At 45.7% G+C, this 14378-nt stretch overlaps 1 protein-coding gene across 1 annotated transcript in view; it reads right to left on the bottom strand.

The window, feature by feature from the left end:
- Positions 1-14378, bottom strand: part of Spg11 (SPG11 vesicle trafficking associated, spatacsin) — a 68199-nt gene that overhangs the window by 23728 nt on the left and 30093 nt on the right. The window contains exons 16-21 of the mRNA XM_038330727.1: positions 11036-11239; positions 9062-9168; positions 7013-7158; positions 5112-5273; positions 3523-3589; positions 2925-3090 (exon numbers count right to left, since the gene is read on the bottom strand). Coding sequence (XP_038186655.1) covers positions 2925-3090; positions 3523-3589; positions 5112-5273; positions 7013-7158; positions 9062-9168; positions 11036-11239 — 852 coding nt within the window. The remainder of the gene's footprint in view (positions 1-2924; positions 3091-3522; positions 3590-5111; positions 5274-7012; positions 7159-9061; positions 9169-11035; positions 11240-14378) is intronic.

The raw sequence follows: 14378 nt of genomic DNA, 5'->3' as shown, positions 1-14378 counted from the left end.
CTGTTTTAGTGTACACACTGAAAATAAATTCCTCTCCTAATTCCTTGGAAAGTAACTCTGCAGTAGGTCTCAGTTCTTCTCTACTATACATGGGTTATCGGTAAGAATGATAGTTAGCTTTGTGGCTGGTTCCTAATGAATAAGAAGCCACCAGAAGCATCATCTTGTAGAGAAGAGGCTGCAGGAAGATGTGAGGGACACAGCACTTCTTGTCTGTGTCAGCACAGACACTCAAAGCTGTCACTTCAGTGCCAAGTGTTTCACAAAACGTGCCCCTAGTCTATGGGGACCAGCGTGAGTCGCACTGCGGCAGCGTGTTGGGCCAATTCAGAGTTCAAAGTCCCTTTTGCCGACGTGGCCCCCGAGGTCCACACCCCAGATAAATCAAGTTCTAAGACTCCTCCATACAAAGCACAGAGATGTGCTATTAACAGTGGCTGTGCTTCCATGACCAATGCAGAAAACAATCTCAGAAGCACAAAACAATACGCCTATCCTTGTGAAGATGTCTCTGTAAAAACGGATCTTGAAAAGACGTCAGTACCCAGCACACTGCCACACGGTCACAGGAAACGCGGTCCTGCCGTACTCATTGAGTTTAAACAACAAAATGCTCCACGACACCTAGTTGCACTGCTCAAACTGGATTTAGCCAGTCAGCAACATGTTGCTCTAGAGCAGTGTGGTGCTCAGTCTTCCTAATGCTAAGACCTCTTAATCCAGTTCCTCATGTTGTGGTGACCCCAACCATAAAATTATTTTACTTTGTAACTGTAATTTTGCTACCGTTGTGAATCATAATGTAAATATTTTTGGAGACAGAGGTTTGTTAATGGGGTTATAACACACAGGCTGAGAACCACTGCTCTAAGGGTAAACAAAATACCCTGCTCCCCTTGAGCCAGTGCGGCCCATAATGCTGCCAGCTGTGACTTAACAAACCAGCGTTACTGGTTTGTGTGAGATGTGGCCCAAATCAATGCCTGACTCTTCTAGAATGGTAACTGCTTTCCGAAGCTGTTTCTACAGATGGCTGAGCAGCTAGAACACAGGCCTGAGTCAGCTGGCTAATCTGCCTGTGGGCTGCTGTGGTACCAGGAGCCCCAGATCAGCGTATGTGGTCACGTAGGCGGAGGGCGGAGGAACACGCACGCACCTGGGTGTGGTGTGGGGGCCGGAGGACTGCAGGAGCCAGCCCTCTTCCTCCGCCATACATGTCCTAGGGCTCAAACTCAGCTTGTTGGGCTTGGTGGCAGGTTCCTTCACCTGCGGAGCTGTATTGCTGACCCCAGATTTAGATTCTCTTAGAGCCCCTATTCAAACTCTTCAGCACTGTAGCTTCTACCTTCACCCAGCAGCCATGAAGAACTTTCAAAAGTGCTGGACCTGTGCTCTGAGCACGCTATGGGTATGAGCACGAGCTACCTAGAACATCAACACTGCCTTAGTTTTTGAGATTTATTTCTATTTTATATGTACGAGTGTCTGTGCATCATGTGTGCTCAGTGTCCATGGATGGAAGAAACGGGCATCAGATCCTCTGGAACTGGAGTTACAGGCAGTTGCCAACTGCCACGTGGGTGGTTGAACCCAGGTCCTCTGGAAGAGTGGCCAGTGCTCTTAACCACAGAGTCAAGCTCCAAGGTCTCAGATGTACATTTTATATACGTAGAAAGTTTTCTAGCAAGATATACAAGACATTGCCAACCCTTTAATATGAAGAATTGGAGACCGGCCTCCTGTCTTTCACGCCCTCCTTCCTGAACTACTGAACTACATCACCAGGACTACTAAAACTACTACATCACCTACTACTAAAACAAAGTTTAAAATGCATCCTTGTGTTAATCATAAAACAAACAAACAAAAATCTCGCTGTCAATTACATCAAACAGTTCCCCCAATTCTGTATGAAGAAGAACATAGAAGACAGCTCGTGCATACAAAATGCACCTTGTATAGAATTCCTCTGCTGCAGCTGCTGGTGCCCGAGCAGCTGTCACGTGACTTTAAAACAGGTCTCTTTTCAGAGTTATTGTTTTACTTTTCCAATTAGCAAATATTATGAACAATAAAGCCAAAAACTTGAAATGCAAAAGAAAGGCACAATGGAAAAACAAAGTCACCACCCGAACACAATCGCTGTTGCCCTAGTCACCTCAGTGACCTGGGACTGCTTGGAGTGACAGAGTCTGAAGCTGAACTTGAGCTCAGCCCTGGTCAGAGAAGCTTCTCTTTGCAGTCGATGGTGATGACCACAGACTCCCAGATGATTAACTTGCAGAGGATAAGGGACGCCAGAGTGCTCAGCCCCCTTTCCTCAAGGTTCAGGGATCTATGTGGAAAGGGGACCGAAAGATTATAGGAGCCAGAGGTGGTGGATGACGTCAAAAAAACCGCGCTCTCCAGACAGAGCGGGGCGGAGGACATGTGAGCTCACAGACTGTGACAGCGTGACAAGACCACATAAGTTAAGCCAGACAGAATAACAGCTCGGAGCAGGGGAGGTGGGCACAGAGTCCCATGCTAGCTGAGGAGCTGCTGGCATGTGACTGTGCTGGGGGAGGGGAGGGAGAGCCCGTCTTCCTCAGCGGGGTGACACCTGGTGCACTGACCATCCGCAAGGCAGGCTTCAGGCTCAGCTGTGCTCAGTTCACACAAAGTGGGCTCAAGGGGACAGAGGGGACAGGGGGAACACACAGAATATGAAGTTGGGTAAGTAGGGAGGTGGGGACACCTGGGATATAAGGGGATGAATACGGTCAAAATGCATTGCATGAAAATTTTCCAAGAATACAAACATTTAGAACAAAACAAAGGCAAACAATCACAGTGCAGGCGATCAGTTTCACTGCTTGTTAAAGTGCACCAGTAAAACACACATATGCTTTTCTAACGGCGGACATTACGCTCTCAACACTTACAGTTGTTTGGGAGTCTTACTCTTGATTAACTCCTGGACCAGGAAAGTGCCAAAGGCAAATGATGGCCGTCCATGATGTAAATAATACGCATAATTCAGACGCTCCACTACAGCGTATTTACTCACCAGGTCAGGGCTGGAAAAATGTGGGAGATGGCTGGCTGTATCTGGGGAGAAAGCAAAGTGTATCAACCCTTACGAGACAGAGGCATCATACATGATATTAAACACTAACCTCAAACTCAAGAGAAACATTAGGTGAGTTCCTAAAATGGCACAGAACTCAGAAAGATTCTTGCGTCCAACCCAGGACAGCAGTGTGTGTGAGCTTGGCACACACTAAGTGAGAGCGGTAAGCACCTTGCTCTCTGAGCTGAGGCTGCAGCTCGGTTGGTAGAGAGCTTGCCTCACACGCATAAGGACTGGATTTGATCCCCAGAACCACTCCGTCAGATGTGGGGGCAAACTCGAGAAACCCAGCATTAGGGAGGTAGAGGCAGGAGGATCAGATATCTCCGGTCAGTCTGGACTATACAGCAAGTTCCAGACCGACCCATATGAGGACTGTGTGCTCTCAGAGTAAGAAATCCACGTCTTACCTCCGATTGCTAGTGTGTTGGCAGACTGCCAGCCGAACAATCTGCTAGGATCAAAGGGCGGCAAAGACTGAGAAAGAGGAAAAGTTAATCAGACTCAAAAGCTTATTGACCCTAAAACAAATAAAGCGACAGAAAGCCCTCCAGAAGGAGTCTCTTCATAGGACTCTGGTAGAATCTTTGCCAGCACACGTGGGGCTCTGACTTTGATCCCTAGAACCGAATACAGTTTAATGCTATCTCTCTGAACATAAAATTCTTTGAACATGGCCCCTCCCCACACTATTATAGAAGAGAGTACAAGACAGCCCCTAAGGACCAACAACCAAGGTTGGTCTTTGATCTCTACATACACGGGCACACGTGTGCATCTGCACACGCATGGAGAGCCACATGAACAGAAAAGTGCACACATACAAAGAGCATGGTGACATGAGACTGCAGTCATAGCACTCAGGAGGCTGAGGCAAGCGGATCACTTGAGCAGCACAGTAAGATGCTGCTTTAAATAAACAAATGAATAGCCAGGTGTGGTGCACACCTGCCAGCCCAGGTCCTGGGTGGTAGGAGAGGGAGGATCAGGAGTTGAAGGATTACATAGTGAGTTTGAGGGCTGTGTGAGATCTTGTTTCAAAACAAAACAAAACAAAATTATGTATGTCAAGAAGAGAACAAAGAATAACTTGATATGGTTTGTTTTAGAAGTTGATTCAAATGCTGGAATTCTGTACACCTTTGATCCTAGCACCTGAGACACTGAGACAGGAGGATCACTACACTGAACCAAATCTGGATAAAGCGCTGTGTCACTGAAGCGTCTGGTTTACACCAATGCTACACACAGTGCTGCGTGCATGGCAGACACGCCTGCACCAGAATCTGCAGCCAGCACGAGGCTGCCTTCACCAGGAAATTCTTCTAAGGATTTCTGTGTATGAGTGTTTTGCCAGCATGTATGTGTGCCTAGTACCTGTGGAGGCCAGCAGGGGGCATTGGATTCCCAGAATTAGAGTTACAGATGGTTGTGAGTGGCCATGTGGGTGCTGGGAATCAAACCCAGCTCCTCTGGAAGAGTATCCAGTGCTTTTAACCTCTGAGCCACCTCCCAGCCCCATTCCTTGTATGATCTCGAGGGTGTTCAAAGAAGCGCGCAGGACTTGCACCCTAGCACAAGCTGCTAACCTCGTGGTATTCCAGAAACAGACAGTTCTGGCATAGGTGTGAACCACAATTTCAAGTAGAGTTAGTCCACCCCAAGAATTCCTCACATCAGAGTAGGGCAGGTTTCACGTCTCTAAAGACTGGACTGAAGATACTCTGAGCATATATGTAAAGAAGAAAGCCTGTTGAACTGACATATGGGCAAAAGATACTTCTACTCCAGAGCCTGAATAGGTCTCAGAGGGTCTGTAAATCCCTTTGAAACAGAAGCAAATAATGTGTTTCCATGTCATTCTTCTGGGTGTAGGCTCAGAGCTCCATCCTTCTTTGCCACGATTCCTTACCCCGAGTGTTTACAGGAGGTAGAGTTTTCTGTTTCCTGGCAGAGACCTGGCTGACACATCCAAGAACCAGCTCCCTAAACACAGTACCTGAAGGAGGTGGTAGAGTGTGACATCAGAGGGCAGGACACTAGGAGCAGCGCCCTGTGGGAAGAGGGCGGCTTTCAGCTTTGGGTAAGGCGTTAAAGCCATCTTCAGTAGCTGAGGGTCCACTTTCTTCAAACAGTTCTCATTTTCTTCATTCTGAATGACCTATGCAAGAAGACACATTCCAGATGGCAGTGATGTCTAGCATGTATATTTTAAGATGTGAAAACAGTCACTCCAGGAGATGGCCCCCAGTGAAACTGGCAAAGCGGTCATCCGATTCTCAGGCCGAATGACTCATTACGCTGGACTAGATGTTTAACATCAAGCCTCCAATTCCTGCAGGATTAGGAAGAGAGCTACATCTACTGCCCTCAAACTATATGTTGTTTGGGAAAAAAGTCATCTTTACTACAGTGTTATAATATTTCTATTTAACATTCATTAATATCTTTTTTTTTTAGATTTCTTTATTTATTATGTATATAGTAGTCTCAGTGCTCTGCCTGCAGGCCAGAGGAGGGCACCAGATCTCATTACAGATGGTTGTGAGCCACCATGTGGTTGCTGGGACTTGAACTCAGGACCTTTGGAAGAGCAGGCGGTGCTCTTAACCACTGAGCCATCTCTCCAGCCCCTCATTGATATCTTTTTTTTTGGGTTTTTTTTTTCGAGACAGGGTTTCTTCTGTAGCTTTTGGAGACTGTCCCGGAACTAGCTCTTGTAGCCCAGGTTGGCCTCGAACTCACAGAGATCCGCCTGCCTCTGCCTCCCGAGTGCAGGGATTAAAGGCGTGCGCCACCACTGCCCCGCTCCTCATTGATATCTTAAAAGATCTAACAACTATTACTGCTGGACATGGTAGTGCCTGCATATCATCCAGCATTTGGGAGGCTGAGGCAGAAAAATCACTTAGAATTCAAGACTAGCCTGGGTCACACAGGGGATTACAGGCCAACCTGGCCTAGAGAGTGAGCCTGCTCACAAATAAAAGAGCTGCGCAATGGCAGTGTACGCCTTTAACCCCAGCACCTGGGAGGCAGAGGCCTGGTCTACACAGTTGAGTTCCAGGACAGCCAGAGCTACATAGTAAGACCCTGTGTCAAAAAACCAAAAATAAAAACAAATAAATACCATCAATCAGATGATTTCACAGTCCTTTCTTGACCTGTATCCTCTGACTGGTGGCTAAAAGTGGGCACAAGTAGTTTAGCCATGCAAGTACAGCAGCAATCTAAGGGTAACTACCACCAGGAAGAAACTACTGGAGAGGAGATGTCCAGCAGCATTCTCGCCCTCTGCCCTGTCACACTGTATGTTCAAAGAGCAGAGGAGCACATCCACATGTCCCCCAGAGGACTTTACAGGGAAAGCTAAAATTTTTTTTAAATATTTATTTATTTATTTTGTATACAATATTCTGTCTGTGTGTATGCCTGCAGGCCAGAAGAGGGCACCAGACCCCATTACAGATGGTTTTGAGTCACCATGTGGTTGCTGGGAATTGAACTCAGGACCTTTGGAAGAGCAGGCAATGCTCTTAACCTCTGAGCCATCTCTCCAGCCCGAAAGCTAAAAATTATGCTTTCAAATAAACCTGTCAAAAGGGTAAACAGCACAGATACATCACAAGCCACAGACCTAAAATGCATTGACTTGCAGAAGTAACCTGGTCGTGATTCTGTCCTGGAGTCATAGAAAACACTCCAAAGGGATAAAGAATCTCTGTCCATGCCTGAGTTCTGTTTCAGCTCAGGACGCAGGACCGTGAACTCACCCATCTAACAGGACACTTGGAAGCAGTCTTGCTTTACCACCAGCTAAGGTTTAGACAATCCCAGTTGTCTATGCCAAGTTTCAAATCAACCCGATTTCACCACAGTAAGTCTGAGTGCCTCCTGTACCTGGCTGACACCCCCAGGAGCATACATGGTCGTAGCAAGGGCCAGGAGGGTATGTCCTTCCAACAGCATACTGCTCACACTGGCCTGATTGGTGGGAATCAAAATTTGAGCATTTGCAAGGCTAGCCTGGAAGATCAGTTTGGGATCTGAAAATAAAAGGGATAATTACCAAATTAAGAGAGATATAATTCTGAGAAAGGTATTTTTAACTCTGCCCACAGTAAGAACAACTTCTTAAGTTTAAAAACAACGAAAAGACGTGTGTGTGTGTGTCAAACTCAAAAGATTCATCTTCATAAAAATAAAGCTGTTAAAGAAAATATAAAGGTAGCAGAGTCAAACTTTAACACGTGACATTCTACATTCTAAAGTAGTAATGCCCTCTGGACAAAGAAATACTCGGTCGACAGAGAAAGAAACAGACATGCCCTGCACATAGCTCCCTCGCAGCAAGGGACTCGGAGGCCTCAGGTAAACCGTATCAGCGGTCCTCCAGGGTGACTGTTGGTCATCATGGATAGGCTGTGCCAGGCAAAGGCCCGACCTCACTGAACGGCAACTGGCCCGACAGTAACCCTTTCAGCCAACAGCCTGCAACTCGGTAATTCTATACGCAGGGGCCTGCATGTGCTACAGAGCTCATCTGAAACAAAAGCAATGGTTTTACGTTAAGATATATTCAAGACAATTATTTATAATTGGGAAAAATGTAACGACAAGCTCATCACAAAACAGAGACTGGTAAGTTAGTGGAGGGACTATTTATCAAAGAGACATCTTACACCAGCATTAAGATGAGCACTGTCTCTAAGGGTGCAGGGAGAGACTCATTACACAAAGGCAGTTACAAAGTACTGATGTTTCCTACACTTCTGCACAGTGCAGGCGCCACAGGAACCAGATGGAGAATGTGAGAGTAGTCAGGAAAGAAAGCAGAAAGAAACCAGAAGGAAGCATGACAATGTTACCGATGGTCACTTGTGGGCAGTCATCTTCCTGTAAGCCCAGGCTGGGTCTATGCGGGCTTGACCTTGTGGAGAGTTGTAGGTGGCTTCCTTTGTTTGTTTATTTGAAACAGGGTCTCACTATATAGCCCTATGGCCTGGAACTCACTATGTAGACCAAGCTGGCCTTGAACTCACAGAGATCTGCTGGCCTCTGCCTCCCATGTGTAAGGATTAAAAGGTGTGCACTGCCACCTGTAACCCCAACAAAACTGGACACTACATAAAAGACTGGTTGTTGACATTGCTTGATGTATACTCGCTTGTCCGGTATCTTTCCCTGGAATTTGGAAAGAACATTACTAGCTAGAATGCTTGGGGTAAAGGGGATTTTTTTCTTGTCCGGTCATAACCCCACCAGTTGTTTCAGCAGTTCCCTTCCAAGGACACAACAATCCCACACATACATGAGTTTCTTTTCCTTTCATTTGGAGCTCCAGACTAAAAGATTAATAGGTTCCTAGAACCTACCTAAAGGTGGAAGGAGAGAACCTGACTTCACAAAATTGTCTTCTGACCTCCACACATGTGCCTGGGGCCTACGGACTGACCATGTGAGAGGCCCTAGCACTGCAAAAGAATAGAAGGGAGGGAGGAGGGAGAAAGGGAAGGGAGGAGGGAGGGAGAAAGGGAAGGGAAGAAGGAGGGAGAAAGGGAAGGGGGGAAGGGAGGAGGGAGGGAGGGAGGGAGGAGGGGAAAGACTCCTAGCAGGTTTCTAGAAGGCAGATCAATTCTTTGTGAGAAAGGGCGTCAATCTACATAAGCAGGAACTGAGCCTGTGCTGGGTGGGTGGCGTGAGAGCGGAGCACGAGGCAGACGTGATGGGAGTTTAACTGCATAAGCTCTCGGCTCCAATTCTGACTTTTCTTGGCAGGCAAAAACCATGTTTTTTAGTTTTCTATTTCATTAGTAAAATGTGAGCCTGGATCACAGTCAGACATTTGACTACAGTCAAAGGATTAACTTAAAGGTTTGTAAGTTAAATGCCATTCAGCAGACTCACAGTTTACCTAGAGACTTGTGTATTTAATACTGAACATGATACCTGTTAAGTTACTGGAAACTTGCCGACACTGAACCAAAAATTCCAGCCAAGGGTGAGCTTCATGCAGTTCTTTCTTTTCCAAAAAAGGACAATTTCCAGGACTAAGTCTATATTTAAAGACAAACAAACAATGTGTGGGATTATCACATGGGACATGACTGTTCTGAGCACAATTGCTCAGGTGATAGCTAGCATTAGAAAAACAATTTTGGTGTAGAGTATAAGGTAGCAGTGCGCATTTCAGGCCAGCCTGGGCTACACAGCAAAACCTTGTCTCAAAAACCCCTGAAAATTAGTTGGGTCTGTAGTTCAGATGCAGGGCCCTTGCCTGGCAAGCAGAACACCTTGGGCTGGATTCCAGCACGGCCAAAAAACAACAACAACAAAACCAAAAAAAAAAAACCAAAAAAACCCAACTCTAGCACCTGTAATATCAGTGCTCAGGAGGCTAAGGCAGGAGAATTGCTGTAAGTTCAAATCCACTCTGAGCTACAGTGAGAAAATAAACACCTCTCCTTCCCTATAACGAGCGCACACACACACACACACATACACACACACACACACACACACACACACACACGAGAAGAGAGAAAGAGATAGAGAGATAGAGACAGACAGAGAGGGAGACACATACACTCGCCGTGCAAGCATGAGTGATGACCAGAGTTTGTTTCTAGAAGCCCACATAATTACAGCCTCAGAAGACAGAGACAGGAGATCCCCAGAGCAAGCTAGCTAGAGAGACCAGTCATATTGGTAATCTCTGCATTTGACTGAGAGACAGTGTCTGCTATGCAATAATGAGAATCTGAATTCAGATCTCCAGTGCCCACACACAAAAATCTAAGTCACTCAGCAATCCGAAGCCTCAGCTCTGTCTAGCCCACCAGCAAGTCTGAGGTCCAATAAACGACTGTACCTGAAAAAGTAGGTGGACAGTGACTGAGGACATCACTCGGTAGGTATCAAGACCTGGCCTCCACATGTGCCCACATGTGCACGTGCACACACCCATCCACATGTATACGCACGCACGCACACACACACTATGAATATGTATATATGTGTGTGTGTATATATATATATATATATATATATGTATATCAAAGACTACATCTAATTCTGCTAATACTGATCCAATTACAATTAGCAATGGCCACAGACAAGATTCTACAGTTGGTTTTAAATGAACATATGCTGATTTATGTAAATTTATCTATATAAACCTACATTTTTAAATCCATTTTACAGTGGCTATGAAATTTAAGGTTTCTTTTTAGAATTCTCTGAAGAGCATCAAGAATTGCTACTGAAGTCTATCTTTCTGCTAAGATCTCTCCTTTTAAGCTTTTAAACAAACATGCTTTTCATTCTATAACTTTTCCGCTGGTGACTGACTCCATGGCCTTGCACACGATACGCAAGGGCTTTGCCACTCACTGACGTCCCAGACACACCACTTCATTCTGATCTCAAGTGATCTGAAAGGCTAATACGATGTTAGACTCACTGTCAACAAACACACACGTCTTTAGTTGAATATAATCCTGAGATAACAGATGTGCCAAGTGCTGGAGTGGAAGAAACTATTTCAAAAGGACCAGTTTCTCAACACTTAGTGTTTTCTCAAAGCAGTTCAGGAGCCAAATGTGACAGCTGCTGCCTTTGACCCCACAATTTAGGAGGTAAAGGCAGGCCTCTGTGACGTTGTGGCCAACTTGATCTACACAGGGAGTTTCAGGGCTACATGGTGAGACCCTGTCTTAAAAACAAACAAAACCACAGCAGTTCATGTAGGCACACGGTGCACACTTGTAATCCCACCACTCAGGCAGCACAACAGGAAGGCCAAGAGTTCAGGCTGCTCTCGAGACCCTGCCTCAAGCCCCCACCCACCCACCCACCCACCCAACAATTCCAAAGCAGTTTGGAAGAAAGACATGGGCATGGGAGCCGGCTCGCAGGGCTCACCTGTAGTAGTCAAGATAGATGTAGAGAAGGTGCTGCAGGTTGTGCTCTACACAGTAGAGGATGAAGTGGGAGTGGAAGTCCCTCCCTCCCGAGGGGCTGTAGCTTTGCACTGGGAGGATGTCCTGCATTACGCCCCCAATCCGGCTGAGTCTCAGGAGGAGGAGTTCAAAGTCTTCTAGTTCAGATGAGAGAAAAACCCCATTCCTGTGGGCAGGATTGAGAGAGGAGAAGTTAAACCCATTCCTGGGGGACAGGGCTGAGAAGGGTTCAAGTTAACATGTGTTCACAAACGTGGTTTAATAAACATACCAACTACTAAACAAGGATGGAGATCTGCACTCAAATATCACCTTTCATAATTCACCACTAAATACATCAAAACTGCCGTACAAAAAGATCATGAAACACACACACACACACACAGAGTTAAAAGAAATGCTATAGAAGGGCCACAGTGATGGCTTGGTGGTTAGAACACGGGCCACTCTTCTGGAGCACAAACATCTGTAACTCCAGTTCTAGAGGATCTCACGCCCTCTCTGGCCTTCGTGAGCACGAGGAATGCAGGTGGTGCACAAACACACATGTAGGCAGAATACTCATGTACATGGAATAAAAATAAGCTAATATTTTTAAAAATTAGATATTTTGAAACTAGAAATACCACATAACTGGCACCTGATTATAGACAATTGTGCTTTGGAAGCTACCGCTGTATTCCTTCCCGCTGCGTGCCCTGCAGCAACCCATGTCTGACTTCTGTGGTAACTAATTCCTACCTTTTAGTTCACAGCTTTATAACTACAATCAACCCCAACAATATATGGTTCGATTTTGTCTACTTTGAACTTTACACTAAGAAATGAAGCACTGAAAATGTATATTATTCTCTGGCCAATTCTTTTTTTAACTCTCTTTTTATTTATTCTTTATGTCTTTCATATCATGCCTCCCGATCCTACCCATCTCCCTCCCTGCCCCAAAATAAAACAAAATAAACTTTAAGAGAAAAAAGGAGAAAAAAAAAAGGGAAAGGGGAAATCTCATGGAAGCTGCAGTGTGACACCGTGAGTCACGCAGTGAACCCTTTATCCATACAGCTTCACATGCAGGCGAATCACAATCACTGGTCTGGTTCGAGGCCCCTGGTCTCTGCTGCACCACTGACACTGGCCCCCACTCGGACTCTTCCTTTGCTTAGTCTACTTTCTTATAGAACCCAGGACCACCGCCCAAGAATGACCTCGTCTCACCCACAATGGGCTGGGTCCTCCCCCATCAATCACTAATTAATAATATGCCCTACATGCTTGCCCACAGTTGATCTTATGGAGGGAATTTCTCAAATGAGGTTCCCTCCTCTCAGATGACGCTAGCTTGTGTCAAGTTGACATAAAACTAGCTAGTGGCCATTTGTGCTTCCTTCTCAGTGAAATATCCATGAATTGGTTCTAGCGGCCTCTCTCCTCAGACCTAAGCTCTGCTCTTCCCCTGCTGTGCTCCTGGACGCTCATCTGTGTGCTGTGATTTGCCCAGTCAGGAGCACCTCCCTCTGTGGATCCTGACGAACAGTTCTCTTGGTGTTGGTAACTGCTTCTCTGCTGCCTGGGACATTTGGGAAGCAAGCCTCCTCCTGAGGTCGTGGCTCCGAGAGCCTCTTTCAGGCTCTTATGTGTTCTGACATTTAGGTTTTACGTCTTTCCCGGAAATGACTCAAAGCACGGTGCCACTTTGCCAGACGTGTGCTCATTTCTCACGGTGCTGCTGGCTGAGAAGACCACCATGCTCTGGGGACCGCTCTGGTCACACATGTCCAATCGCTCCTCTGCTCCCACTCTGTCTTCCCTGTTTAGAGCGAACTTTGCTGTCTTTAGGACAACTTCTTTCTACAGGTTTGTGACTCACATTTCCACACATGCATTTAAAATCAGATTGTTCCAACCCAAAGCAAGACCCGCTGAAAGTGCTCCTGAGCCCACAACATAACGCAATGTGGCCGTGGGCTCTTGTTCCAAATCTAAAGAGAATGCTTGTACTTTTTCACCATTTGGACAATGTTGGCCAGAATGGCTATTTTTAGACACCAATATTTTTGGGTAAGGGATTTTGCATCTATGTTTAAATTGCTAATTTTTCTGAATCTAATGAGAATGGTATGATTTTCCTCTTTAATATAATTACATAATAGGTATCATGATCTTTATTATTATTATCAATTATTATTATCATTTTGGGTCTTTCTACATAGCCGTTGCTGTCTTCGAAGTCAGTATGTAGACCAGGCTGGGCTCAAACTCAGAGATCTGCCTGTCTCTGCCTCCAGAGTGCTGGGATTGAAGACATGTGTTGCCATGCTCAGCATAAATTAATTTTTCAATTCATATTAAAACAGATAAGTTAGTTTTTTAAACAACCGAATGCTAAGGCAAATATTTTGATCATATAAATTATACAATATCTCATTTTTAGTAAATGAGAAGAGCATTAATGCAATGAGAACAGAGGCCAGGAAAGCAGATGTCCAAGGGCTCCACTCTATAAGTGAGAGGCTTGGGCAGTGCTCTCCACTTCCTGGGTCTGACTGCACCTCACGCTGTGAGTTCGTACCAGCAGTACAAACAGAAAGGAACACGAGTGACAGTGGGAGACACATACTGATGTGCACACTAACTTTCCTCATAGGAAGACGGATTGGACTGAACCACGTGAAAGCTGACAGTCAGCTACTTTGGACATACACAAACGGCAAGTTCACATGGTTAGATCCAAAACAATTATATTTATAAATGAGCTAAAATCGCCACTCGGCTCTGTGTCTTACACCCACAGTCCTCTGCAGGTCAAGGCCACGCAGCAGATGTGGTGACATTATCTTGTATTATTGGGCAAGAAGAGTGGATACAGCCACAGGACACCTCTTCTTGGGGTTTCTAACTCTGTCTCCTGCCACTTGCTCCTTAAAGTTCTAATGACAATTCTGCATCAGAGATCACTAAGTAGCAAGTTCCAGGCCAATCTGGGCTACCTCACAAGACCCTGTCTCACAACAAACAAAACAACACAAGGCACAAAACGTTGTGGGGAGAACCTGCAGCCAGAGTTTGACACCACCATGACATTAAACCATACCCTTCAAACGCTACGTTATGAAGCAGCACCGCACTGACCTGCGGTGATTTAAAGGGGGAAACCACACGTGTGCAATCGCACCCCTGTGAACACACACACTGGACACAGCCTGCAGGCACCAGGGAAGCATTCTGCCCTTCACCATTATTATTAGTTTTTAAACTTTCCCTTTCTTGTGTTTTCCCCATTGGACTTTTGTCTCACAGTTACAGTA

This window comes from Arvicola amphibius, chromosome 5, assembly GCF_903992535.2.
Source record: "Arvicola amphibius chromosome 5, mArvAmp1.2, whole genome shotgun sequence".
Lineage (NCBI taxonomy): Eukaryota > Metazoa > Chordata > Mammalia > Rodentia > Cricetidae > Arvicola > Arvicola amphibius.
This window is presented reverse-complemented; position numbering and strand designations above follow the sequence as displayed.